At 51.3% G+C, this 26911-nt stretch overlaps 1 protein-coding gene across 10 annotated transcripts in view; it reads right to left on the bottom strand.

The window, feature by feature from the left end:
* The window catches only part of FMNL2 (formin like 2), a 107548-nt gene extending 81186 nt beyond the window's left edge, over positions 1-26362 (bottom strand). For 9 of the 10 annotated variants that reach the window (XM_040704424.2, XM_040704427.2, XM_040704422.2 and 6 more), the window contains exon 1: positions 25400-25539. In XM_040704424.2, coding sequence (XP_040560358.1) covers positions 25400-25516 — 117 coding nt within the window. In that variant the 5' untranslated portion in view covers positions 25517-25539. Of the gene's footprint in view, positions 1-25399; positions 25540-26172 lie in introns of those variants that run through there. The other variant, XM_046944181.1, reaches the window with a different exon arrangement.
* Between the last annotated feature and the right edge of the window lie 549 nt (positions 26363-26911).

The following is a 26911-nucleotide window of genomic DNA, read 5'->3' as shown; positions in this document are numbered from 1 at the left end:
TCCTACCGCTGCTCCTGAACTCCGTCAGTTTCCCTGCCCCACTCAGCAGTAACACTGGGTCATCCAACCCACCCCTGTGTCCCTGAGGATGCTCCAGCCACCTGTGGTTGCACCACACAGCAGGTGGCACCAGCACAGCCACCAAGCTCTGGGGACACCACCACCCTCTGCTCCTTGCTGCCTCAGCAGTGACTCAGCTCTCACTGCTGCAGATGACAGCCCTGGTTCGGGGTTTTAGGACAAAAAACAGTTCCTGCTTGCTGATACCGTCCTCATCTGCACCTCAGGTTGGATGTTAGGAACAATTCCTTCTCCAAAGAGCAGTCAGGCGGTGGCACAGCTGCCCAGGGAGTGGAGGGGCACCATCCCTGGGGATGTCCCAGAGCTGTGGGGGTGTGGCACTGAGGGATGTGGGCAGTGGGCATGGGGGGGGGGGGGGGGGGAGGGGGCTGGGGGACCCCAGGGGACTTCTCCAGCCTTAATGGCTCTGTGGTCCTCTGACTCTAAGCAAAGCCCAAGCAGCAGGTGGCTGGCAACATGGACACCGGACGCCTCCACCCACTGGCTGCATTTCTGGAGCCTTGCAGTCATTTAAGCAACGTGCAGGGGAGAGAAGCCTTGCAAGATTGTGAACTTTTTCACTAAAGGGAGGTCTCCAGGTCATATTTTTAGAAAGCAAGCAAAGAAACTACTATGCAAACACTGAAGGCTTGTACCTTAAATCTGCTCACCAGATGTGAACTTCAAAAAGTCTCCAAGTACAATTTAGCTGTAGAAAATAGCTCTTCGAGTCCTGTGCTGCGTGCATCTGACCTACATCCCAGCCTCATTCTTTTCTTCTTCAGCAAAACTATTTCTTTTCACTTGACCTCTGATTGTTTCCCGTTTTATCCCAAAGGCTTAAAACCCAGAAGAAAGTGCACTGCCAGCAATTTACAAGCAGGGAGGAGAGGTGCGCAGCTCCAACGAAAGCCCTTCTTTTTTCTGTTATACCCTTGAGGGCAGAGCACTTCACAGGCAGACATCGCAGAGCCCTCTCTCTACAAACAGAGCCGAGTGGCTGCTCGGGCAGGGGAGGCAGCAGAACAAAGGCAGCTCGCTGCAGAAGTGCCCAGCTCCAATTTTCTCTGCAGGCTCCCCCGGCACACAGAAGAGCACACCCATTGATGCTCAGCACATCTTCCAGCCCTGCAGAAGAGCCCCCAACTCGCCCCACGTGCTCACACAGCTTTCTCCCCTGCTCTGATCTCAAGGATGCCCAACGCACTCCGCCTGCCCACAGCATTACCAGCTTATAGATTTATATATAAATCCTCCAGGGAGCTACCGGCATCCAGCCAGGAGAGTGAGAGGCAGCCTGGGAGCCATGGCATAGTGCCACACAGCATGTCCAGAGCAACGGCAGGGCTGTGCAGCGCAGTGCTGGGGCCAGCCGAGGATGCGGATGTGCTGCTGACACAGTGACACCGTGACCATAAACAGCCTGGCGCTGTGAGGATATGAGCAGGGCTGGTGGCACCGGGCTGGTGGCATGGCTGTGAAGGAAGGCAGAGGGTGCCTTCTTGGTGACGCTGTAGGATGAATGGAGAGGCTGAGGCAGCTGCTGCTCCCAGATCTTGGGAAAAGAACTACTGCAACATCATCAGCAGACATGGGAAGAAAACTATTTCTGTGTCCGCAGCTACGCTCCAAAGTTGTTTACCCCGATATATTATCAATGCTCCCAGGGAAACGCCTTTACTGGCTCATTTGCAACCAAGCTCTCCTGATGAGCAACTCCCTGCAGCGGTAAGCCAGCAGCCACAGCTCCCAGAGCACCAACATCACCCTGCCCCAAAGGCCACCCGCAGCACCACGAGGCCAGCAGCCATGGGTGTCAGGCACTGGGATGCACAGCCCCACACACCCCCAATGGCACTGGCACATGGACATGGGGCTCACTGTGTCCCTGGAGCACAGCTTACTGCCAGATGGGGCGCTACCCATCTGCACAGCTCCACCCCAACAATGATCACACTGCAATATTTCGAGCACCTCTGGGCATTCACTGTGCAGAACACTGGTGAGCTCTGGGTGCTCCAGCAAGCAACATTGCCCTTTACTGGCAGACACAGTCTATAAAGCTGGCAACTTGCTCCAAAGAGAACAAAAGCACCCACATACCCAGTGACAAAACTGCATGCAGAATAATATCAGCACTAACCTCTTTTCTCATTTTCTTAATTTGTGTGTGTCACAAGCACAGCAGAGGCACACTTTGCATCTTTGCTGCTTTCTTGCATTTTGTGCTGGCAGATCGGACAGACAGATGGGGGTTTGCACCACAAACCCTCCAAACCAGTCCGAGTTCTGTCATTTCCCTGGGATTTAACGGAAGCCACCACTCGGGTGCTCCCCAGGAGCAGAACAGGAGGGTCTGTGTTGTGCTGCTCCTCAGCTCAGCTCGTGCACACACAGCCAGGCAGTGCTGCAGCCCGGAGCACTGAGCTTTGCCTGCAAGCGCAGCCCGGCGCCTGCTGCTCCGTCACCACACCAACCACAACAAAAGCACCCATTTGCTGGGTTTTTTTCCTTTAACGAAAGAGTGCTTTCAACTCTGAGAGGTATGGCAAGGAAGCAAACACACACGTGGGTGTAAGAAAATGAGTTTTCGTTGAAGCCACACTTAACATAATCTCTGGAGCAAGGAGATCCAGGCACATTCGTGCCATGGCACGGCCTGCCGTCCCAAGGAGCCAATAACGCTGCACGCAGTCCTGCACCAGGGCCGGAAGCGCCTGGCACTGCTGACACATGGGAGGTGGACAGGTAGCAGAGCTTCCCTGGCATGCAGCTAATTAAGGAATAATCACAGAATCATTAAGGTTGAGAAAGATGTCTAGGATCACAAGTCCAGCTGTCAGCTCTCCCATAAGGAGCTGAAGAAACCCAGGTTTGCTTCCCTTCTTCCACCTCGCTCCTAGAAAGCCGAACACCTCGGAGTGAAACACAAGAGCCTGTTCCACAGCCACATCAAAGCACGAGAACCTCATCTCCTCAGCAATACAGCAGAGCTGTTTGAATCTAAAAATACCCCAAAATTGAGCAACACGGAATCATTCAGGGAAACAAAAGAATTCACAGAGCTGTTTTCCGCTCACTCGAACTCGAGGCCATTTACGTTTCTTCACATTACACTGCGCTTTCTTACTTCTTTGCAAGAAGCTCATCCTTCAGCCGAACCCAAGGAACAATTCTCTGCCTCTACTCAACAACAGCCCCAACTCGGATGTGTTTTAATGTGGCTTAAATTAAGGCAGCAGCAGAGATCGCTGCAGCAGCCCCAACTGGCTGAGAGGCCAACAGGAGCCCAGATGCCTGCTGAGCACAGCTGTGACACGGCAGCAGTGAGATTTTGCACTCACATTTTGCTTTTCACCCAAATGTTTTTTACTGAGATGGGGATATGCAATGTTTTGTGAGTTTGAGGTGAAGCAGGGAAGGCTAAGCTTGTTTTACCTTTGCAGATGAGGATTTCAAAGAACCACAGAACAGCTTGGCTTGGAAGGGACCTCAACAATGACAGAGGCATAGAATGGTTGGATTCAGAGACCTCAAAGATCACAGAACCACAGAACGGTTGAGTTGGAAGGGACCTTACAGCCCCCAGCCTCACCCCTTCTGTAGGGCGGTTGCCCCCCACCAGCTCAGGCTGGAACAGGGGGGAAAAAGCAGCAGCTTTGAGGGCAAGAATGTGTTTCAGCAAGTCCAGCGCTGAAGCTGTAATTTCACAGAAGGAAGAAGCTCCTGTGAAACGCCTTTCCATGAACAGAGGCAGGTATTTACAATTATCCCAGCACAAAAATGCAAAAAGTATATGTTCAGGCATGTGATCTGACTTGGAAGCAGGGATATGACTGTGGTGCGGCTCTGGAGAAGTGAGTCACAGGAGATGTTCCTCCTCTGGTATCAGCATACATTCACTTTTACTACAATCTCCTTAATTTTTAGTTAGGAACCTATTTAATCAGCAAGCCTGGCAGTAAATAGCTCAGAATCCCAGACATTTCGGGATAAAGCATTTTAATCACCCTCTTCCTTTATTTCAAGGTTACTGACTTGCTGGGGTTTTTATTTCATTTCCAAGCACAGCAAACTGACTTCATTAAACTCAATGAGCCTTCAACAGGGAGCTTTTGTATCGGCATCTATAAATCACCCCTGTAACAGAGCGGAGAGGGGAAGGAGCCAGAAGCAGAGCCCGCCTGGCGTGAGCTGCATGGCCATGCCCGGGGGCTGCCCCACCAGCTGGTCCACCCAGCAGGCACCCTGCCTGCCCCAGGCACCCGCACCGCCCTAACCTGGCCTCACCCTTATCTCCCAGCCTCCACAGAGCTACTGCTGCTTCATCTGCCCACCAAAAGGCAAAAGCAGAGAGGTGCAGATCCCATCCTGCTCTTCTCCATGAATACCACAACTCAAACACAAAGTGTTATTAAAAAATAAATAGAAGCTTGAAGAGCTCTTTTTTTGGTTTCTGATGGCTGGTGCTTAGTACAGCATACAGCAGGAGTTGTCATCACACCAAGCAGAGAGTTGCTCCTTCAGGGCTTCCCGGCACGCTTCAGAGCACCCACCAGCAGAGCTAGGGCCCGCTGTCAAGCTGCACACACGGGCTGTGAGCAGGTTAAGAGCCTGCACATCTGCCAGCACAACCGCAGCACCACAAGCAGGGCCCACCACTGCCCGACACGCATGCAGCGCCCACAGGGCACCAGGGCAGCGCTTGCAGCTCACTCTGCTTCACAAATAAGACATCAAAGATGCAGGAAAGCATCCAAGCTGAAAGGTGTGACTCCTGATTCACTCACATGTACAAACCCAGCCACAGCCAGGGAGCAGAAGCCAGCCCATGCTCCTACAGCCACCCAGCGGGCACGGCACGAGCAGGCCAGCACCCACAGCCCGCCTCACCCTGCACACATCCAGAAACACAACCCCCAGTCTGCTTCAGCTTTCTCCCAGCCGTAACGATGCCAAATTAAGAATGTGGAAAGAGCAGAGTGAGAAACTGTTAATGCTGGGAGACTGCAAAACTTAAACATCTATCACCGTTCGTACGCTTGGCTTCACGACCTCCCACTTCACATGCATTTGCGCAGCGTGCAACAATAACAGGGCAGGAACACTAACCAGATCTGTGTGGGATAGGAATAAATTTGGGTCTGAAATGAGGGGCATCTGTTCTTTGTAATGAATCTCTCTCCGTGAGCCAAAAGGAAAGCAACAAATGCGCACAACCATGGAGAGCCGCACTGCTCCATGCACAGCCTCTCCTGACGTCAATGAAGTTGTCTATAAGTTAACTGGAAACAGAATTTGACCACGAATATATACAGAGCCCAGTGTGAATTAAATGTGAATTGAGCTCTTCTAAGGAGGCTGCGTTCTGCTAAAAAGGAAAACACAGGAAATACAGAGGATGAAACTGATTACTCAGGAGATGCCACCAGAGGGACAAAACTTCCATCCTTCCTGAAAATAAATCACCAACTGTGTATGTACAAATGTAACGTTTATGCACAGGTCAGGAAATAGAAACCTTTGGTACATATCCCTAAGCTGCTTCTTACATAGTTCTGCGGTTACAAGGGACAGCATGATGTTATGAAGGAAAAAAGGTCTTCCATTATGCCACGACCTATCGTTTCCTAAAGAATGGGTGAGCACATTGCAAAAGCCTGGGATAAGAGTCTAAAAGCCACAAAGATCAGTGCATATGGATCACCTGCACAGTGTCACATCATGTCTTATTACGTGTCACAAGTTAAATGTGGCAAAATTGATCAAAATACCACTGATGTCACCACAGAAACATTCACCGAGGATCACCAGGACCAGGCCCACGTGTGCTTCACAGAAGTAGGGAACACCTCACCTTCACTCCGACCTCTCAGGCACTACCAAACAGTAAAGTCATCAACCGCCTAAAATGACATGACTAAACTACTTTAGGACACAACTCATTTGGGATAAGGGTCTTTATTACCTACAAACTGAGCTACTGCCCGGAAACAGGGAAATAACTCATTCCTCTGCAATGCTGCGGAGCCTCGCTTACGCCCTGCCATTGCAACACAGCCCTTCCCCTTCCCTGAACCACGACCTCCAGGCCTTTGCCTACAGAGATGGCTGGTGATTACAGAGCTGGCCCCAAGGTACGGCCAGGTGGCTGCTCAAGCTGATGCCCACCAGCAGAGCCATCAGGAAGGCAGCTTGGCTGCTGCCCCTGTGAGGAACGTGGCAGTGAAGAGCCAGCAGCAGCATGTGGCACAGAGCTGCACAGAGGGACGTGCTCTGCTCCAGGCTCAGGACATCACTTCGCACCGTGCTCCTGTGTTTCTCTCAAGTGAACAAGGATTCTATAGAACAGACACAACATACAGGCACCTCTTCCAATCCAGCGTCAGAAAAGCTCTGTTCAGGATTTTGTTTGCTTGTCAGATCTCTATATCCTCTCTCTGCTATGTTTTAGGAGAAAAGGCAAAACTAGCTATTACTGCCTCTGTGTCTAACGACCTGCAGTCTTTCTGCTACTCAGCTTTTCTATTCTCTCCTCTCCTGTCTGCAACGATTAAGAAAGAAAAGGAGAAGCTGCTAGGAAAAAAAAATAAATCACTATACTACAACCGTGCAAGTCGTGTGCTGCTTTCCAAGCTACATCCTGGGAGCCAGGCAAGTGCTCCCAGCAGAACTCAGCCACACAGCTCCTTCGGTACAGCACCCCAACAGCAAAGGGAAACAAACCACATCATTATTAAGCACATCTTGAGTTCCTGAGGCCAGAAGATTGCAGGCATCTGCAGACCTAACGCTGCTGCTGGACGGGACAATTCCTGAGACGCACTCACGCAGAGCACCTGTGGAAGGAGCAGTAGCCTGGGGCTGCCCACCCAGCAGTGCAGGCTCCAGGGGCTGCCACAAGCACAGATCAGCAAGGGGAAACCTTCCTTGCCTGCTTGCTGCTCTTTGTTAAGCAATAGCAGCAAAGAGATTTCCCACTGTGCTCCGGGAAAGCTGATCAGCTGGACTAATCGCCAGTGCATGCACCGCCTGCAAACAACATAGCAGTAGGCATGGTAAAAGCCCCGTCTTGAGAGTAAAATGAAGATTTGGGACAGAAAAGGAGTTTAAATGGGAGGAAAAAGGAGAGAAAAGAACCTTGGCATTTCACAAAAAGAAAGGGAGCCAGAGAGACACGCAGTCTGAGGCTGAGCAAAAGGCCATTGTCTTCCCGAGCTGTTTGTTAACTTGCTGTCATGTGTGTCTTTTGGGTCCTTTCTTGTCCAGATAGACTCATTTATTAAGTCCATCCAAAACCACTTCTGCAGTGCAAGCTCCTCACAGGTCGGGTAGGCTCAAAGCCTTGCATGTCTCACTTGACAAGGCAGCCTAGAGCCAGGCAGGGCCGCAGCCGGAGCAGGGCTCAGTGAACAGATGGCCAGTTGAGAAACAAGGCCTAATTAGGCTAAATTGTCCATCCTAAAGTGTAAGGGCACAGCAAAATGAGCACTGGGCTACAGGACTCTTGGAGCTGGGGTCCTCCCGTGGTAACTATCACTGATTCGCTGCCTACCACAAAGAGATGCCTCTCCACGCTGCACCCTACTTCAGTCAAATCACTTTGATTATTCCCTCTCTGTGCAGAAAATCTGAACAGCAATTACATTAATTTCCTTTAGGAGAATGTCCCATTTTCCTGATTAACATTTTCCATGCCCAACAATAAGCACCTTTCAGTGAATCCTCTTCTGCAGCGCTTCACTCCATCAACTCCATCACTGGGCAGCTTCTACAAATGGGCCAAAATAGATAACTTTTATACTGCTGAAAACGTGGGCAGCACTTGAAATAATGCCTTCTCTTCTCACTGCATCCACCTTCAATCACCAATGTGACTTGAGCTTAACCACTTGTTTCCCACCTTCCCTAACAACTGCTCTCAGGAAGCAGGCTGTGCCACCCCTGTGCCGTACAGCCAAGCCTGGCCAATGGCTGCCAAAAAACACAGCCAAACATTTATTGAAGAGAGGAGCTTCCACCACGTTATAATAAAAGTCAGTCAACTCTTAAATTATGTATGCTTATACTTACACATATATTCCTCCATCACTGAAGCACCTCTACCTGAAAGGCCAGGTGTTGTTAGAAGCCAGCACCAGGCTGATGGAGCCAAGGAACATGCTGGCTTTTCCAATCCATGTCCAAAATTAATGGCCAGAAAGATTATTATGGCTGCTTTTGAGTTCTCACTACGTCATTAATGCTGCCGCCTTCAAAGAAACACATGGAGATTCATCACAAGAACTGTGGCAGGGATGAGCACTGCTGGGTGCGTTGCACTGCTTGGCTGAACTACTGCTAGCTTCTTTCAGTTCTGATCTTTTAGAAATCACTGGAAGAGAAGCCCTGCTCAGAAAACAGAGAAAACACAAAGCTCTGTGTATCTATTCGTGATTCAATCACATCCTGGCGCTGGACAAGTAAACTGCATATTGCCTCACAATTGTATCGCTCTCAAAGACAGCTGTTTGGTGCTACAGTATTCATCACCAAGCATCCATGGCACTAGCTCAACAACACAGCCTCCAAAGCAATAAAAAGACCATTTTTATTTTCCATAGTCCAGGAGTTAACCCCAGCTGAGAAGGCAAGACAAGCAGCATGATTCATTCTAAACATCTGTGAGCCAGAGGCACACTTCTTTACGTTGCGTCGTGTTTAGGTTGGTTCCCAACCAGGTTTCTTGGCAGAAGGGGAGCGATCGCCAGCCCAGCTCCCAGCAGCAGAAGGCTGCAGCTCAGAACACTGTCTCCCTGCATTGTTCCCTGCTCACACTGAGCACTTTGCCAGCCCTCCTGCAGCTCACCAGTGCCTCTCTGCAGTGTGCTCGGCCCCAAAGCCATGCACCAACCACTTCTGTGAAGGAAGAAGCGGTGCTGTGCGCTCTGCAGTGCAGGGAGCCCAGGGTGGTGCACCCCAAGACACCACAGCCAGCCCTGCTTTGCAATACCAACCCGCCGGCAGAATGGCTGCAAGTGCACATCCCAACAGGGGAACTGTGGCAACTGCTGAAAAACTGTCCTCGCTGCATGCAAACTATGTGAGGAGCCCAACTGTAGGCCTGCACAGCATCCTGCAGAGAGATCGGACAGTGCTGGAAACACAGGGGGGATGCCGGAGGGGGCTGGAGGGGAGAGGAGGGCAGGTGGCCAGTCGGGAATGGAAAGGGAATTCCCAAATTAAAGGGAGTTTTCAGACATCACACTGCTACCTGAGAACAGGGAGAGCAAATGTTGGTAAATTACATCCCTCGCAGCCCTCAGGTTAAGGTTAGAGCAAAGCTCCCCGTGTGTAACTGCAGGGATGCAGATCAGGGACTAGATGGGACACACACACTGAAGTTACTGCATCCCCAGGGAGCAGCTGACAGAGCCAGAAGTGCCACATGGCATCCAAGCACTTACTGTGCAGGAACCCTGCTCATCTCAAATGGTTACATCAACCCAGTCTGCATCCTCCTGGCAGAGCAGAGATGAGGCAGGGATGGACTTCCCCTCCAGGGGAAAGGAGGAAGAAAGAGACCCTTTCATAATCACTGAAGGAACAGAAAGAAAAAGGGGGTATCCAAGATAAATACAGATGAGAAATTCAACAAAAGGAACAGACAATAGCAAATCTCTCCCTTGTCTTCTCAAACGTGAAAACAAGCCGATAAAGCTGTTGCTGCAAGTGAGGAACACGATGAGTATTTAATAATTCATAGGAGTTCAATGTATTCACAAGGTATTTACTGCTTGGAAGTAATTGATTTTGTTTTAACAGACTGTTAGTGTATCCTGAGAAGCAGCTTAGGAGGAAGAAAGAATTATCCCAGTGCTGCACACTCATACTGGTGATGATCACCACCACTGCACAGTTTCGTGTAGAAACATGCTGCATAATCTAATAGCTTCGCTTCATGCCTCCCAGCCAAGTGAGCGCCAGCCTTCCCCTCCACGCACAGCAGCACTGCCCAGCGTCCCCACGGCCCCAGGCTGAGGGGCCAACTTGTTTCCCTGGAGAAAGAGCTGCAGGCATGGCAGGGCAGCACGGCGCCCAGCTCGCCAGGGCCGGCTGCTGGCAGCCTCTCTCCAGCCGCACACACGTGCCCATGGGTTGCAGCTCCCCAGCACACTCAGCGCACCGTGACACGGCTCAGCTGATGGCTCGCTCACCCTCAGCCTGGAAAGTCCCGGCCCAAAGCCCCGCTGGGTTTCATCCTGCTCACTCAGTTTCCTCAGCAAACACATTACAGGACTCTCCCCAAAGCACCAATGTTTAACAGGGACACGTCCCATTGAGCATTTACCATTTTTCCTAGCCATCTGTCCTTCACAAAAACAAACTGGCTGTAACTTTGGTGCATTTCTAGCTCTTCCACTCTAAGTTAAAACAAACACAACACGCTAACTGGAGAGCTGGAAGTCAGCATTCACAGCACGCATTTTCAGAGAGAAAGCACCCTGAGCTGTGCTGAGAAGCGATGCTGCTGGGGCAGCACCCACCTGCGGTCAGCCACGGCCACCAAAGCACCCCGGGCTGCTCACAGCCTCTGCTGCTCGGCCCCAACGGGACAGCGCTTCCTTTCTCATTAGGACTCCTTCCCGAAGTGATTATTAAACGTGACCTAAGGGAACGTGAGACTGCCTCCTTTTGGTCTTTATTTCAAAAGCTGCTAATCCATTAGCTGCCAATTAGCAAACATTGTTCCGCTGCAAGTGTTGTTTCTATTACACTCGACCCTCCTAACTCATTTTCAGGATAGTAAGAAGAAAGGGAATACATGAACAAAGCTCTGTGTTTTTTCTATTATTCACTTCATCTTACACATAAATACTGGTAACAGTTTATTAAATCTCATTCGAGGTTTTATTGCTTCTCGATACATAAATTAATAAAAATGACTTGGCACTTAGAAGAACAGCTTTTCAGGATTTGACCTAAGAAGTTCGGTCAGTAGGGTTCATAGTCACACCTGCAATCAATTCAGCATCAGCCAAGCCCAGGTTACCACCCAGCTGGCACTGTGACCTGCACTGCAGCAGCTGGACTTCACCGTGATGGCTGGAAACTGTGATACTGAAACTAACATTCCTATCCAAAGAAACGCATTCACCAGAAATCTCTCTGTATATTGACAGCCCATGGGCTGGGGATGGTGGACTGAGGAGGTCTCTTCCAACCTTAATGATTCTATGATGGTGGCTGGGGCTGAGAGCACCCCTAGCCCTCAGGTGTCATTTCAAATGGGTGACCCAGAGGGGACATCCAGCCTGGTAGCTGCATCCACAGACTGCAGTTGGACAGCTGCATCCACAGACTGCAGTGTGCCGGGGCAGCAGACCACTGTTCCCTATCCACCACTGCAAACCCTCTTCCAGCAGTCACCAAATCACCTCAGCCTCCAAGCAGCTCCTGCTCACACCATCCAGGGCACTTCCACACCTGGCTTTCACGATGACAAAGGAAAGGCAGGGCTGAAAACCAATGTTATGGAGCCATTCTCCCTCCTAACCCATGAACAGCACAAGACATCGCTGCGTGCTGGGAGAAGCATCAGGCTGAAAGCACACTCATAGCTTTGTGTAAAATCTCTGCTACTCTCTGTGTCAGCTTTAAAGCAGAAAGTTGAGTCAGTATCTGCTTCTGCCAGGTTCTCAGTGACTTTACTTATATAGAAGGAAAAGGAGAGAACTTGAGCTGTGGCCTTGCTTACTCTTTGCATTATGATAATATCAGGCTCCAGAAAGGAAGCATGGGGCTGCAGAGCAGGCTGAAAGCTCACCGGCTGAAGGGAGTTTCTCATCACTGTGAGATGCATTGTGGAGCTACTGCAACTCTGGGCCACCTTCAAAAGAGACAGTAAAACAGAAGCACTACATTCTCCTGCAGTCTGAAGGCTTGAGCACGTAAGATAGAAGTAAATAATCCAACTGTAAAATGCCATCCAGAGATGTCTACTCTTGGAGCATTATTAGCATGTCCTTGTTTTTTCATAGAATCAACGATCTTCTCATTTCACAGTTGTTCATATAGAACATGCTGTATTCAGAAATCAATACATGCTATAAGAAGATAATATCATAAACAGCAAGGAGTTGGTTATGCTTCTAAATTTTCAATTCGATTGCTATTTGCAATGATTTGAAAGTCGTTATTGCTAGGCTAACAGCACTAATTAACATTCTGTCCCTCCTGTTGGGGTGTGGGGGGCCATCTGCCTGGAGCTGCTCCATGCAGCAGCTTGTCATCTGTGAGAAACAGGGCTGGGTGCAAGTTCAGCTGTCTGAACTTCACTTGTTCTTACATATAATCTATGTAGAAAATACAGAGCCTTGGTGTATGTTGAAGCACCGACTGTGAGCATTTCTAGGATGAATCCTCTCCAATTTAAGAATACAGTGTGCTGTACATTAAAACTAACAAAACACAGACCAAATTCTGCCCTCAACTGCCTCAGCAGAGTTCTTTGAGAGAACTGTGGGTATTAATTTTGTCTTATGTACCCAAACAAGTGAATGAAAACCATTTGCCTACTCCCTAATCCCAAGCATTACCACACGGCGATAGGAGCCCGAGCTGCTGACCTGGAAGGAGGGGCAGAGGTCACCTCTGCCACGTACGCCAGACAAAGACAACAGATCAGGTTTGCACCTACAGACACATCACCACCAAGCACCCTTGCCAATCTCAGCACAAAGACTTCTCCCAAGTTCAGGCATAGCCCCAAGTACGACCAGACAGCACAACTCTAAATCAACTCCAAGCCCAATTCTCGTACCCCCCCCCAGATGCCTTTGTATTGCTCTATGAGTGGGAGAGCCTTTAATGTCACTGAAATCAGGCCCCGTGAATGTAATGAAAAGCATCTTTCAGAAACATCAGCGGCATTCCAATTCAAGGCAATAACCACCAGATGTTACAAGCAAGCCAAACATTTCATACAACAAAAGCCACCAGAGCAGGGGAATAACATTCGTTTCAGCTGATCTCCTTGTTTACACATGGAGTGCTGGCACACACAGCCTCCAAGTAATTAAGACAAAGAACAAAAAAGCTGTCCTTAGTACGTCAAGGCACCTGTACAGCAGTGAGTGCCATCACAGCAACACAGCTGTGCTGCAAAGGACAGAATGACAGCACCAAGGAGCACGGGCAGGGTGAGCAGAGGGCGCAGGGACAGCCTATGGTGCACTAGGTGGTGTCTGCAGGGCCCTGGTGGCACAGCATGCACAGCTTGCTGTGTCAAGGGGATAACACGCCAGCAAGGATGCCACTCACTGAGCTGAAGCATTCCCAACATCCAGCCTTGCCCATCAGAATGATGCTGCACTAAGTGCTGTCCAACCTCTCCCTGCTGCTCAGCAGCACAGCAGGCGGGCCCTGCCCCCAGCTTCCCACCAACATATCCACCAGACAGAAACACCACAGTTCAGCCTCCCACTAACACAAAAACTTCAAGCAGCGCTCGCTCACAGCATGTTGATGTTTCTCCAGCCACATTCCCTCCCACAAAGTCAGAAATGCCTGTAAGATAACCGGGGCAGAGAACGCAGGCAGCTCCTAAGCCGAGCCAGCAATGCCCTGCCCACGGCAGAGCTGTGCCTGCAGTGCAGCCGGGCACCCTTCACTTCTCTAAGGGGCACACGAGGTGTGTCAGCCCGCAGCACAGCTCCTCCCTGCCACGTGAGACCACAGCACTGCGCAGATCCACAAACAAGGCTTATCACCTCAAAGCCTAGACTGTGTTTAGGCCAGTGCTCACAGAGGTACTAAAATGCACTCAGAGGTCCCACCCAGACAGTAAGTAATGCCTGCAACTGCTGAATAATGCCTGCTCCTGAGGGCTGGCAGAATGTGCTGCTCAGTGACCGCAGGATGCCACGTGGCACAGCTCCTGGAGGAGAAACAGACACAGAGGTCACAAGGTCTCCACTGGAAGTCCCCGCACTGTGCTGGCAGTTGCACAGCCATGCAGAAAGCCAACTGTACCCTGGGATGCATCACCAGCAGCACAGCCAGCAGTGCAGGAGCTGGTCCTATCATCTATGATGATCCAGTGGAAGGAACACCTCCCTACAAGCACAGGCTGAGAGCTGGGGCTGTGCAGCCTGGAGGCGAAGCCTTTGCGGAGACCTGAGAGCAGCCCTTCAGTATCCAAAGGGTCTGTAAGAAGGATGGGGAGACTCTTTAGCAGGGTCTGCTGTGATAGGACAAGGAGAAACGGTTTCAAACTAAAAGAGCAGAGATTTAGACTGGATTTAAGGACAAACAATAAGGACTGAAAGGCACTAGAACAGGTTGCCCAGAGAAGGCATGGTGCCCCATCCCCAGAGACATTCAGGATCAGGCTGGACCAGGTTCTGAGCACCTGATGGAGCTGCAGGTGTCCCTACACCAGATGGCCTTAAAAGCTCCCTTCCAACTCAAACCACTCTATGGTTCTATGGCAGTGAGAGCCATGCAATCACAGCACCTGCAGAGAACCAAGGTGTGCTGCCAGGGACCTGCACAGACACATGCAAGGATGGAGCCTGGCCAGGGAAAGCCATCAGCCTCCAAGCTGCTCTGTGCTGAGCACTGCCCAAAGCCCTCAGTGCTGCAGCTATGTGATGCTGAGCAGCACCCAGGTCCCACCTTCACTTCCATAAGGAAAAGCAATGTGTCAAACCCAAAATTGCTACCAAGGGACTGAGAAAACTAAGTGAAAGAGGAGGAAGCACCCAGCAACTCCTGGCACCTTGAGTAAGCAGCAGCACCTTGCAGCCAAACATAGGGATTGCTGAGAGCCAGACAGCTTATGCAGACTTGTCCATGCCGCACAAGCTCACACCGCACAGTCAGCAGGATGAGCACAGCCACGATCAAGGCCTCCATCGGTGTTTTGGCTACGCTGCTTTATAGCTCAGCAGAAGACTCCCTGTTCTGCACCAGTATCTGTGTGAGAAGAGCTCTTGCTGCAATAAACAGCGCTTCCATACGGCTCAGCGCAGCCTCAAGAGGCTCCTCGTGAGACACCAGCATACAGCCCTGGGGAGGGGAGTTTTCCCAGCACGTCATTCTGAAACTGACCGCTTCTGAAAACAACGTAAATCCACACCGGGACTTTCTGTGGTGCTCAGAGCTGGAGCACCCAACAGCAACCTGCTGTAGCACTTCACTGATCACTGCCCAAGTGCATCAGGGTAGTTCTTACTTCACGCACTAAATAGGAGATGATTTACCTTTAGCAAACATTTCTTATCAGAAATAAACGTAAGCAAACAGAGCCGTGAGCTTTACCAAAAGCCCTTCTCCCTCACAGGTGTACCTTGCCTCTCTGAGCCCGTTGCAAGTGAAACTTCACCCTCAGCCCATTTGTGCCTCCCTGAGGTCTGTGGGCATCTGAGATCCTCACCTAACTGAAAATACAGCTGCCACCCGTGACCTCCACATCCCTGGCGGTGCAGGAGCAGTATCAGCACGTGAGAGCCATAAGCTGCTCCTCCTGCCCCCTGTGCAGCAGCAAGCCCACCCGCATCGCACCCACCGAGCCAGGATCGCCCTGCTGGGAAGGACCCAGCTCACATCAAGTCCCGCACAGCTTCATTTCTGGGTGGATTTCCGCTGCTCCTGAACTGAGGTAGCTCATGTGGAAGGGAAGGCCAGCAGGCAGGTATCTCAGTATGCAACTTCATGTGTGCTGACCTTTCATTTTAATTAACACAAAGTTAACAGCTCTGCATATTAAACTTCTCCCTTTCTTCTGCTGTTTGATCCAAGCCAGCTGAATCTCATCCTGAATGCACCCAGCACAAGAAACATGCACGTGGAAGAAAAACCCTGAACGCTTACTCTAATGCCCAGGATTTGTCATATAAAAGGATATTTTCAAATTACAAAGAAAAGCATTTTCCCCCAGTGCTTTGTGCACATCATTCATCTGCTCTGATGCCTCTGCATTCAAGAAATCGGTCATTCTTCTCTCAACAGAAAACTCAGAACTAATTCCCAAGCAAAGATGATCGCTCAGACCCTCATAACCGCCTTCCATCACCCTCTCCCCAGTGGGACCCAACACAGCCCTGGAGCTGCCTTTGCTTCCCAAAGAGAAGACACAACACCAGACAGTTCTGTCCAGGTCAGTGGAGCCTCCCCCACCTTCATTTGGACGCACGGCTCCAAAAAACACAGCATATGCCTGAGGTCACCAGAAAAACATGGTTCAGCACACATGCATACATACAGAGGGACAAAAAATAACATTTCACCTCTGGAATACAACAGAAAACAAAGAAGAGGAACAGAAGGTGAAAAGCGAACAACACCAGAGGAGATTACAAAATGAGATTTTTAAATACATCAAAGAGAAAAGATGCCTTAAAATGCCAGAAAATAAACTAAAATGCTGCTCTTCAACTTCTGTGTAACGAAGCGAGACAAATGAAAGACTTGAAAGGAAAGCTCATATGGATCTGCAAAGGTGACTTCAAAGAGCCAAATGCCAGCTGCCAGCCCCACATCACCACGCGCTGCAGGCACAGCAGGCTTCCCAATGTGTCAAACACATGTCCCGGGGGGGCTGCAGCACGGCCATTTTCCTTCTCTGGTGGCTACAGCAAGTTGGGAGACAGTAATTCCCTTCTGCTGCTCCATTTTTTGGGGGGGGTCCCAGCAATTCAAGGGTCCTTTTCAAAGGATAACAATAACTCACTCCCTGTCTTCCAGCTGCAGCTCACCAAGGCTTGCAAGAGATTCACAGGTGAAAAATGCTGTCAAAGTACAAAAGTTCTTGTTTTATTTACCAAAAAAAAAAAAAGGGTACATTTACCACATTTAGATGTTCATTTTGTCTTCAAGAGGAGAACAGGGAATTGCATTTGGAGCTCTGAAACGGAGCAGAACAGTGATTTCACAGTGACACTGCCACTGTACCAGGCACTGGGAGGGGAGCACCAGGAGGTGTGACAGCCCCTGGGCTACTTCAAGGAGCTGAATGTTCAGATGATTAGCAACAATTCCTGAGAGTTATCTGCATCATCAAGGGATTAATGTCAGTACCAAACTCCTCCATACTCAATGCACAGTATATCTTTATAATTATCACAAAGCAACACTGACTTACTCTGTTTACCTTGAGTGTTGTAAGCAACACCATATGCAAGTGCAATGAATGATCTCTGCAGTCCCTTCCAACCCAACCATTCTGTGGTTCTATGATCCTTGCAGTCACTTCCAAGCCAGCTGTTCTGCAGTTCTGTGACCTTTAAGGTCCCTTCCAACCTATTCCATTCTATGATAAATCTCCAAGGCAATGCCCTTTGTAGGGGTGGCATGTCAGCCAACCCCACAACCCTCAGCATTATCCCAGCGTAGGCATCACCTGTTCAGGGCCAACTTCTCCCAGGAAGGCTGATGCCACTCCCACGGATATGGGAACTCCTTTGCACCATCTGCACCCACAACATTAGGCTTATTATTATTATAGATGATTTTTAAGGTCCCTTCCAACCTAAGCCAATCTATGACTCTACGTCTGAGGGAAGGAAAACACACCAGTCATCTAACACATCTGCAGCCACACAGAGGGTCTCATATGCCACATCAAAGCTCCTACTCAGCCATGCTTTAAGTCAAATATTTGTGATAGCTAATTTATTTGATCTTCTGTACTTGCGAGGCTCCCAGAGCTGGGCAGAGCCCTCTGAAGCACACCCAAACACGGAGAGCTATTGGGAAGGTTTGTCAGAGAACTGCTGCACACCAACTCCAATGAATTACCTCCACCATTTCCAAGCCCCTTGGTTCTGCACAGCTCTGCCTCCCGTGCGAGCGGCCCACAGAGCATCAGATGGGTGAGCAACCAGAAAGTCTGCAGTGAATATTTTGCTTCTTCATTTCAATTACTGCCTTCTGAAAGACTCCAGAAACTCTGCCAGTTTGTGCAACCCTCTATTCTTTGCTTTTGGCCTCAACCGTGCAGTCATTTTGGAGGCAAACAAGTAACAGATGTACAATATATACTCTCCCTGAGTCCTTTTATAGTAAAATGACTTCTGGCCAGATAATGTGTACTAAAAAAAAAAAAAAAACAACCCCCCCCCCAAAAAAAAAAACCAAGAAAACAACAACACTAATTTCTGTATTTTAAGATGTCTCCCACAACACCCAAATACACCCTAAAAAAGACCAAGGCTTCTTCATTGCCTCCCAGAGGCCTCTGCAACCTCTGCCTGGGAGCAGTTTCTGGCCTGAGGCTCCTTCTCACGTGGGAGCTTTCTCCAGGGCACAGAACAGGCTGTGCTGACCCTCATCACCTCTGCCACAGTCCGTGCACAGAGGCTGGAGCATCCTACTATGTTCACTTCCAAGAAAAGCAGGAAGGCACTGCAGAAGTGAAACCAGCACTTGTTTGCTGGGGAAAAAACAGGCGCACGAAGGGCACTTCTCACTACCCTACCTGCCCCTCTCTTCTACCTGAGCAGCAGGACAGGCTACACTCCTGGTACACTCTGCACCTCCCTCCTGCATGACTCCCTACGTGCTTCTAGATAGAAGTGCAGGGTGCTGACAGCGCACCCATGTGCAGAACAGGAATGTATGACAGCACCATCTCATACGTTCTATTCCACGATGGAATCACTAAAGTTGGAACAGACCGCTATGATCAAGTCCAGCCACCAACCCGCTGCCCCCACACCACTAAGCCATGTCCCTGCAGGACTGCATGCTGCTGGTGCTATTGGATGAATCCCGTCCTACCCCAGCCAGCCCCGCCCACTCAGAGATGTCCCCCTGTCCCCAGCACGGCCGGGCACGCTCCCAACTCACGTCCCAGCACACAGAGTCACTCTCAAGAGCTGCAAGGCACAGCCCTGGAGGTCCACGCCTCGCACAGCGCTCATCTGAAGACCATTCATTTCCAACACAATATGACTATTGTGCTGCTTTGTGAATATCCTCCCCAAATATATGTTTAAAGATGCACAGTTACAGAATACAAGCACTTGTTTTGTTATGAGGGATCCCATGGTAGATTGAAAATCAACATGTCTCTAATTTCTACAGTATGTTAGTTACAACACAGCACAGGCAAGTTCACAGAATCAAGTTATACATTATCCGAGTCTTTATGCAATGAAACACTTGAGAAAGGCAAAAAGACTATTTTAGGAAGAGAGAGTGTCTGGGACAAATTAATGCTTGCATTTTCAAACACATCCACACATTACGCTGTGTATCTAGAGCTATTAAAACTAGAAAGAGAATGCTCAAGGTCAGAACAAGCAGTGCAAGGGAAACCACAGAACCATTAAGAGTGGAAAACCCCTCTCAGATCCCCACATCCACCGCCACCACCCCCCCATGCCCACGTCCCTCAGTGCCACATCCCCACGGCTCTGGGACACCCCCAGGGATGGTGACCCCCCACTCCCCGGGCAGCTGTGCCACTGCCTGACTGCTCTTTGGAGAAGGAATGGTTCCTCATACCCATCCTGACCCTCCCATGACACAACTCACAGGCATTACATCTCGCCCCAGTCAGCGCAGGTCAGCACACCTTGCAGCAGCCCGAGGCAGGGGCAAAGCATCCGTCAGGGCACGGCAGTGTGACCAGGAGCTCGGCCCTTCAGCTGCACCTGATGCAATCACATGAAGCCCAAGAGCCAAAATGCTCCTCATATCATCACACTGACCCTTGAGAATGGAAACTGGCAGGGTATGCTATGTGGAAACCAGTATTTTCCAAACAACACCAGCTGAAGTTGGCTTTACCTGGCTGGCAGGCTGAGGCCTTCAGCTCCGGTGATGCAGGAGCTCTGGGGTGCTCAAGGCTTGCGCCAGACTTTTTTCTAACACAATTATAAATCAAATTAAGTGAGTTGATGTCACTTATTTCCCATACCAAATTCCCAGACGGACTCTTCCAAACAAACAAAAAAGAAAACAAACAATAATTCAACTCAGTTTGTCTGAAATGCAGCTCCACACTACTGGCTGCAAAAGCCTTCCAACCAGCTACAGCCGCCGCTTTGCAATCTCTGCTGCGAGAGCATTTCAAAGCCCTCCCTCCAAAAAGAGAGCGTGCACTTCTGCCTCTCAGCCAGTTCTGAGGCTTCCTGTGCAGCTACCAGAGAAAACCCCTTTGTCAGGGCGTTGCATTTTCCTTAGCAGTGACCAACGCTCCATCTCCATGTGCCAGTCCCACCAAGACGCCCGCTCGGAGGCCATGTGCACTTACAGAGACAAGGCAGAACGCCGCAGCAGCCCTGCCCTGTGGCATCACCCAGCTCCTGGGAGCACAGCCCGAAGGGGACCAACAAATGCAACCACTGCTCTTGCTATTTTCTTTACTGTTTACTGCATCAGAAAGCATTTTGAGCCTGATCATAATGCACTTCATTCAAACGCGTGAGACAGCCCAGATGCTTAAAAATAAACTGGTGCTGGAGAGTGTTGCTGAATTAGCATGTTTTGCATAATTGATTTCATTGTGCTGTGGAGAGCTCTCCAGTCGGCGCTTCGTGCAAGGTCAGGGTGCAGCTCCTGCACGTGCTGCAGGCAGAGCTGAGCTCCAGCAGAACTCAGCCCAGGGGTCTTCCAATGGAAGGCCGCTCTTTAGGAAGAGACGAGCAGAACACAGGACTTACCACTTGTTACATGGTTTTAAATTTGCAGCTTCTGTTATTTAGGAACGGTGTTTAGGAGCAGCCCTTCAGCAATTTGATCTAAAAGCAGCTTAAAGAGAAGCCAAGCTGAGGACACCACTGTGCCCCATGGGACATGGCCAGCCCTGCTCCCAGGCTGCTGCTCCAGAGTATGGCTGGGACAGAGGGAAAGCAAAACTGAAAACTCATGGGGACTTTCCTATTTCTGAAAAGGAGAGGTAGAACAGATTCATTTTCACTTTTCTTCTACAGAGTTGGAAGGAGCAATGCTGAGAAATGAGCAGAAACCCTGACTGCTCCTGATTAAGAATGTATTTGGGAGAAAAGTTAGGAACTGGCACTACATTTCCTATTCAGGAATGCTCCAAAAACCAAACAAGTGATCAGAAAGTGAATGTCAAAGTTCAGTTTCACTGCAATGCGAAAACCAGGAATTGCTGCACGTCAATCACACCCCTGCAGTCAGACCCACTGGCTGACAACACCTTCACCCACTCTTCTGAGCAGCCTGGGAAGAACATTGCTATATGGAGAGGGTGGGAGCAGGAGGGAGCTGGGGCTGTGCTCAGGGCAGTGTGTAGCTCTGCCAGGAGGCACTGTGCCATCACAGCAAGGAGCACAGGCACCCAAACCAAAGCATCTTTTGGAAGGAAATATGACATCATGATGGCATAAGAAGGATCAGGAAACCTCTCCCCCACCGTTAGCTAACTGTACAGAGCCGGGGGGGGGGCTTCCACGCCCAATACCACAGGCACCCTGCAGGACCCCCTTACACACCCTTGCCCCGCAGCCCCCAGCACACCGCAGTCACAGGGAAGTGACACACGCAGTCTGACAGAATGAGTTCATACCTCTGTCATAGCAGCCCGACAAATTAAAACGATTATTTCTATGTGGAAGTACAGCACACTGGAAAATATATACATATGCATCCGTTTATCCATTTTTGAAGTCTTCTACGTTTCCAGGCACTGAAGTTTCAGCAAGGCAACTCTCCTGCTAGTAGCTATAGTACCACCAACTACCCTCATGTCTCAGGCACCCAGAGATGGGCAGTTATACAAAAAATATTCTACTGCAATTTCTGGGCAGAAAGACTTACAAATGTCATTTACTCACATGCCAGCCTGATAGCTGTTTTACCATGAAGTGACAGTTCACCCTGTGAACGTAACCCATCAGAAATATCTGGTTTTAAGCAATGTGATTTATTAGCTTGCTTCTTCCAAAAAAATGTGCCACTGCTCAAATCACTCAAATGAGACCCTGAGGAAAGAGCCCAGAGGCTGAGCAAGAAAACACAACAGGTCCTTCCAATACCTAAATTTTAGGAATCTCTTTTTCCCAATGCTGTTCCTAAGGCTAACCTAGCACCTCTCCGTCTCCAAAGTATTGCTTTCCAAACCCCATAAAGCCAGCACAAAGTTTGCCTGATACAGGAGTTGGTGACTGACATCCACCTGTGAGCCCTGCCATGCTGAGGAATCACAGCACAGAACCCAGCGCCCCAGCAATGCCACCTCCCAGACATCTCCTGCAACAATGTCACGCTTCTTAATGGTTTGCAGATGCTCAACTGTCTATATTATAAAACAATGCATAATATAGCTGATAGAGGATTAGGGAAAAGAATGGAGAACAGCTGGGAAATGTTATGGACTTTTCACACCGAGCTTTCAAATTCTTTAGCAATAGACACTACAAAACTCTTGCCTGGATTGGAAAATGACGCTCAGATGCACCTCCCTGCAGAAGGAACCTGAGCCAGCGCGAGAAGCTCCCAGCAGCAGAGCTGACACACTGCCCTCAGGTAGGAGCATCCCCTCAGCTGGGAGCAGGGCTGGGGGCAGGACAGCAGAACTCCCCGTGCTGTGCAGCCCTGCAGACACATCCCTCTGTCCTCCGGCACCGGGCACAGAAACCTCCTTTGTAGAACAGAGCACCGCTTGGTGGGGGTAAGAGGATATTTCCTGTTAACCTCACCGCAGATATGTAATCCAGCAGTCAAATTATGTCAATCACAGCTCATTAGGCAACAATTCACCCTGCCAACTCTGTCCTGGCTGCTTCCTCCGAACCATGTGTCATTTGCAAACATGTGAACCCGTTACTGGCCCAAGGCAGACCACCCTGCTATGAGAGCTGCTCGCTCCTGCACCCCCAAGCTCTCCCCTCGCTGGATCAGGTACCGGTGCCATCAAGTCTACGTGCACACACTGCACAACGGCTTCCTATTCAATACATCAGGGCTGCTTACTACAATTACTGATTTATGCACACTTGCCCACGTGTCCATAACAGAAAACCAGAAAAATCCAACACAGATGAAGAGGGAGGGTGCCAAGGAATGGACACCAGGAGGTGGTGCTGGCGCTGCTGGACTGTTCTGCACCCCTCGCTGGGACCTTGGAACACTGCAGGAAGGCTGGAACCACAGTGCCACCATACTGGACCTTACCCTCTTGCACAGGCTTGAAACCAATGGGTTGTCTCACGTTCTAACAAAAAGGAAGAACTCCCGTCAGTTGGATGGGATGGAAAAAATGACACTTAGCTCACAGAAACAAACCTGGGTCTCTCTCAGATTATCTTTCACATTTTTCTTTTAAGTGGATCCCATCACATGCACTATATTCTTAAAACACAACAGGACGTGACCCTTGGTCCTCGAGCAGAAAATAATAAAATCTCATTGCCCCAGGGAATCCAGGGAAGCACATTTACTTCAGCAGGCAACACGTTCCCAGGGAAAACCCTCGTGTCGCCTACTGGAGGGACAGGAAGCGTGAGACAGCTGGAGCTGGCTCTGACATCCTTTACCTGCGTGCTGCACACATGCTCAGCCCATCCTCAGTAATGCCAACAGCACCATTGCAGGTGAAGGAGTACATCAGCACCAATAGATTTGAGAGCTTCACTGAAAAAGCAGCAACCTGGAGCACTTCTCCATCGCCTCCTGCAACACGTGCACCTCAGACCTCAAAGCACGAGACCAACAAGGAGGCAACAAGATGACTGTGTGTGTTGGAGGTGGACAAACTCTTCACCAGAGACTTTCCTCCAAAGGACGGCTGTTAACAGCTTAGCAAAGACCAGCTCATGTACACGTGCACCATGTCCAGGCACCGGGCTGCAGGCTGCACAGACCACAGAGGGACTGCAGAAGGTCAGGGCAGCGTGCTCCACATGGAACAAGATAATGGCTAAAGTCACAGCATTTACAGCATGAACGTGGGCATTCTGCACTCTCTTTATGGCGTGTGTGTGGTTCTGAGGGCTATGGATCATCATGCTGATTTTGCAGAAGAATGAAACGTCCCAGTGCTTTGGTAAGGCAGCAAGGGAAGAACCCTTCCCACATGGCCCCACTGTTTATACACAAACGGAGCACGCAGCTGCAACATCACTAAGCTGCACGTCTGTCAGCATCAAAAACGGTCTTTGGAACGCCATTAGCAGGAAGAAAATCACTGCTGTCAGCAAAGCCCTTCGGGATCTCGGTGGTGTGCAAGGCATGGCTGTGCCACGCTGACTTCCCAAAGCAGTGCTGAGAGGTGAGATTTAGTCCTGCAAACTTCAGCCTTCCTGCCTCCACACTGGGCTCTCTTGCTGCAGAACATACTCATTTACGGTTTACCCCCAGCTGCCATTCCTTTCTCATTAATCTCTGCTTTCCTATGGCCTGCCCAGTGCTGGGGTTTAACCAGCGGCACAGCGCTCCGAGCTGCAGAGAAAACCAACTAATCACAGCCTCGGAGTCTGCTCCTCCATAAACCTTCCCCAAATGACGTCTCCTCATTTAACCAAGCCAGACACTCAGTCCCAACTCAAAACCACCACTTTTCTCTGCACACACGGACCGAGCCAGCTCCCTTTGGTACGCGGGATGACCCAAGCCTCCAACACATCCCAGCAGCGCAACCACTGCCGCTCTCCCCGACAAAGCAGAATGAGATCAGGCTTTTTCCAGCACACTAATAATCATAACATCTCACTCGCCATTTGGCTCACCAGTGGGGGTTCCCGGCTGAATAGGCTTATTCTTTTCTTAGACACGATAATCTAATTGGGTCTAACCGGCAATAATCCCAAACGTGCCCGCGCGGTCCCCACCGGGGCGCTCCGCAGAGCGGGGATGCCGGCGGGGGCTGCAGCCCGGGGAGTCGGGCTCCTCGCAGCCCCGCTTCCGCGCTTCACGTCGTTCCAAAGAGTTACACCGAGGAGCTACGCGTTGCTGCAACCCACCGGCACTACCTATCGAGCGCCCGAACACACCGCGACTTCTGCTGCCGGGCGCAGCGCTGCCCTTCCCCGGGAGCGGCCGGAGGAGCACCGCTCCGGCCGTCCGGCCCTTTGTGCTCCCCAGGTGAAGGGAAAGAGGCGACGAGAGTCAAAGACCCCGAGCCGCCCGCAGGTGTCCGCCCCCCGGCAGCGCTCCCGGCGAGCGGCGCGGCTCCGGGCGCCGCCAGACAAAGCCCCGCGGCCGCTGCCCGCTCCGCCCCGCCGGCCCGAGCCCACCTGCGGCCGCGGCGCGTCTCGGGGCGGCCCCGCCCGCAACTTTTCCCGTTTCCAGCCGTTTCCACGCCGCCCCCCCGCCCCGCAGCCCCTCACGCGGCCGCGGAGGCCGCCGGCCCGCTCGCCCCGCAGACAATGGGGCCGGCACTCACCAGCACGACGGCGAAGCGCTCCTCCAGCTCCCCGGGCTCGGGCATGGGCAGCTTGAGGGGCACGCTGTGAGCCCTGAACTCCGTCTGCTGCGAGTCCACGCTCCCCGCGTTCCCCATGGCGGCGGCGGCCCCTCCGCGCTGCTGCGCGCCCCGCGCTCGCCCTCTAGCACGCCGCGCCGCCGCCCGTCATGGCTCGCCGCCCTCGCCCTCCCCCCGGGGCGGGCTCGCTCCGGCTCCGGCTCGGCGGCGGCTCCCCCGCATGCCGCCGCGCGGCCCGCACAAAGCCCACTCCGCCCTCCCGGCCCGCGGCGCGCTGGGACTCGTAGTCCCGCCACCGGCCTGTGGGAGAGAGGGAGGGGAGGAGGGGGCGCGGGCGGGGGCGGGGGCCGGGCGGCCCGACCTCCATCTTGCCGCGCCCGCCGCCGGGGGGAGTGCGGGACAGCTGGCGCTCGGGGGTCCCCTCCCGTCGGGGCTGCGACGTGATGGCGGAGGGCGCTCCTCGAGTCCTCCCGGGGCGGCCCCGCTTTGCACGTTCAAAGTCAGCACGACGAAGCGATAAATCCCGCAGAGCTGAGCTCGAGGCTGCCGAAGCGCGGCCGGGCCGTCCCACCCCGCAGGTCACCCTTCTCCCCGCGCACCGAAGGCGCTCTCTGAGATGCTTCTGTCCGACTTTTCCACCATTTCCTGCCATCGCTGTCCCCACACGAGCGCTGTGAAGGCCAAAGCCGAGCCCTGTCACACAGAGCGGGGCCACTCGCCGCTCTGTAACCCACCGTGAGCCCGTGGGCCTGGGGGAGAAGTCTGCGACTCAGCCGAGTATGTCATCCACCCACATGGTGACAACAGTGCTGTAGTTTTGCATCGAAATCCTAACTGTCCCCCCACTGCAACTCTGCATCCCTGTGATTTAGCATTCTATCACCCTTCCAAAGAGGATCAGTTGCCACTGAACTTCGCCCCCACGAGGGCACACTTCCTGCAGTGCTCCCGCTTCAGCATTAGGATGGGTTTGCACGTGCTCGCTCTGGCGCACAGCTTGAGCTAATGAGTAACATCACAAGCACCACTAAAGGTGCGCAGCCACTGTGCGTGGAGCTGCGTTTTGCTGCCGCCTGGTTCGGGAAGTTGAGTGCATGTCAGGAATCTGTGACACGGGGACTTAGCAGCACTGTTACCTGGCAGGCAGCAATGAGCGTGCTGCACACTCAGCAGGTGAGCTCAGCCATATCCATCCATTTCTGCTGGAGACTTTGCAGCATCACCTGGTAGGAGATCCCAGCCATCCATATGGAGATTCATTCTGGGGAAAGAAGAGCAAGAAGAGATGCATTATTATTCAGAAGCAGGAGAGGGTGGCATGGTTGGAAGCGCTCCTGTCCAGTGGGTGAGAATTTCCTAAGACCACTTTGCTAACAGCCTAAAATGCTTACAATAACCTTATCAGACTGCATTTTAAAACTATAGATGGCTTTTAGGATCACAGTGCTGCCGTTGATAGTGGAGGAAGAAGTA

Source organism: Gallus gallus, chromosome 7 (assembly GCF_016699485.2).
Source record: "Gallus gallus isolate bGalGal1 chromosome 7, bGalGal1.mat.broiler.GRCg7b, whole genome shotgun sequence".
In the NCBI taxonomy this organism is placed as follows: domain Eukaryota; kingdom Metazoa; phylum Chordata; class Aves; order Galliformes; family Phasianidae; genus Gallus; species Gallus gallus.
This window is presented reverse-complemented; position numbering and strand designations above follow the sequence as displayed.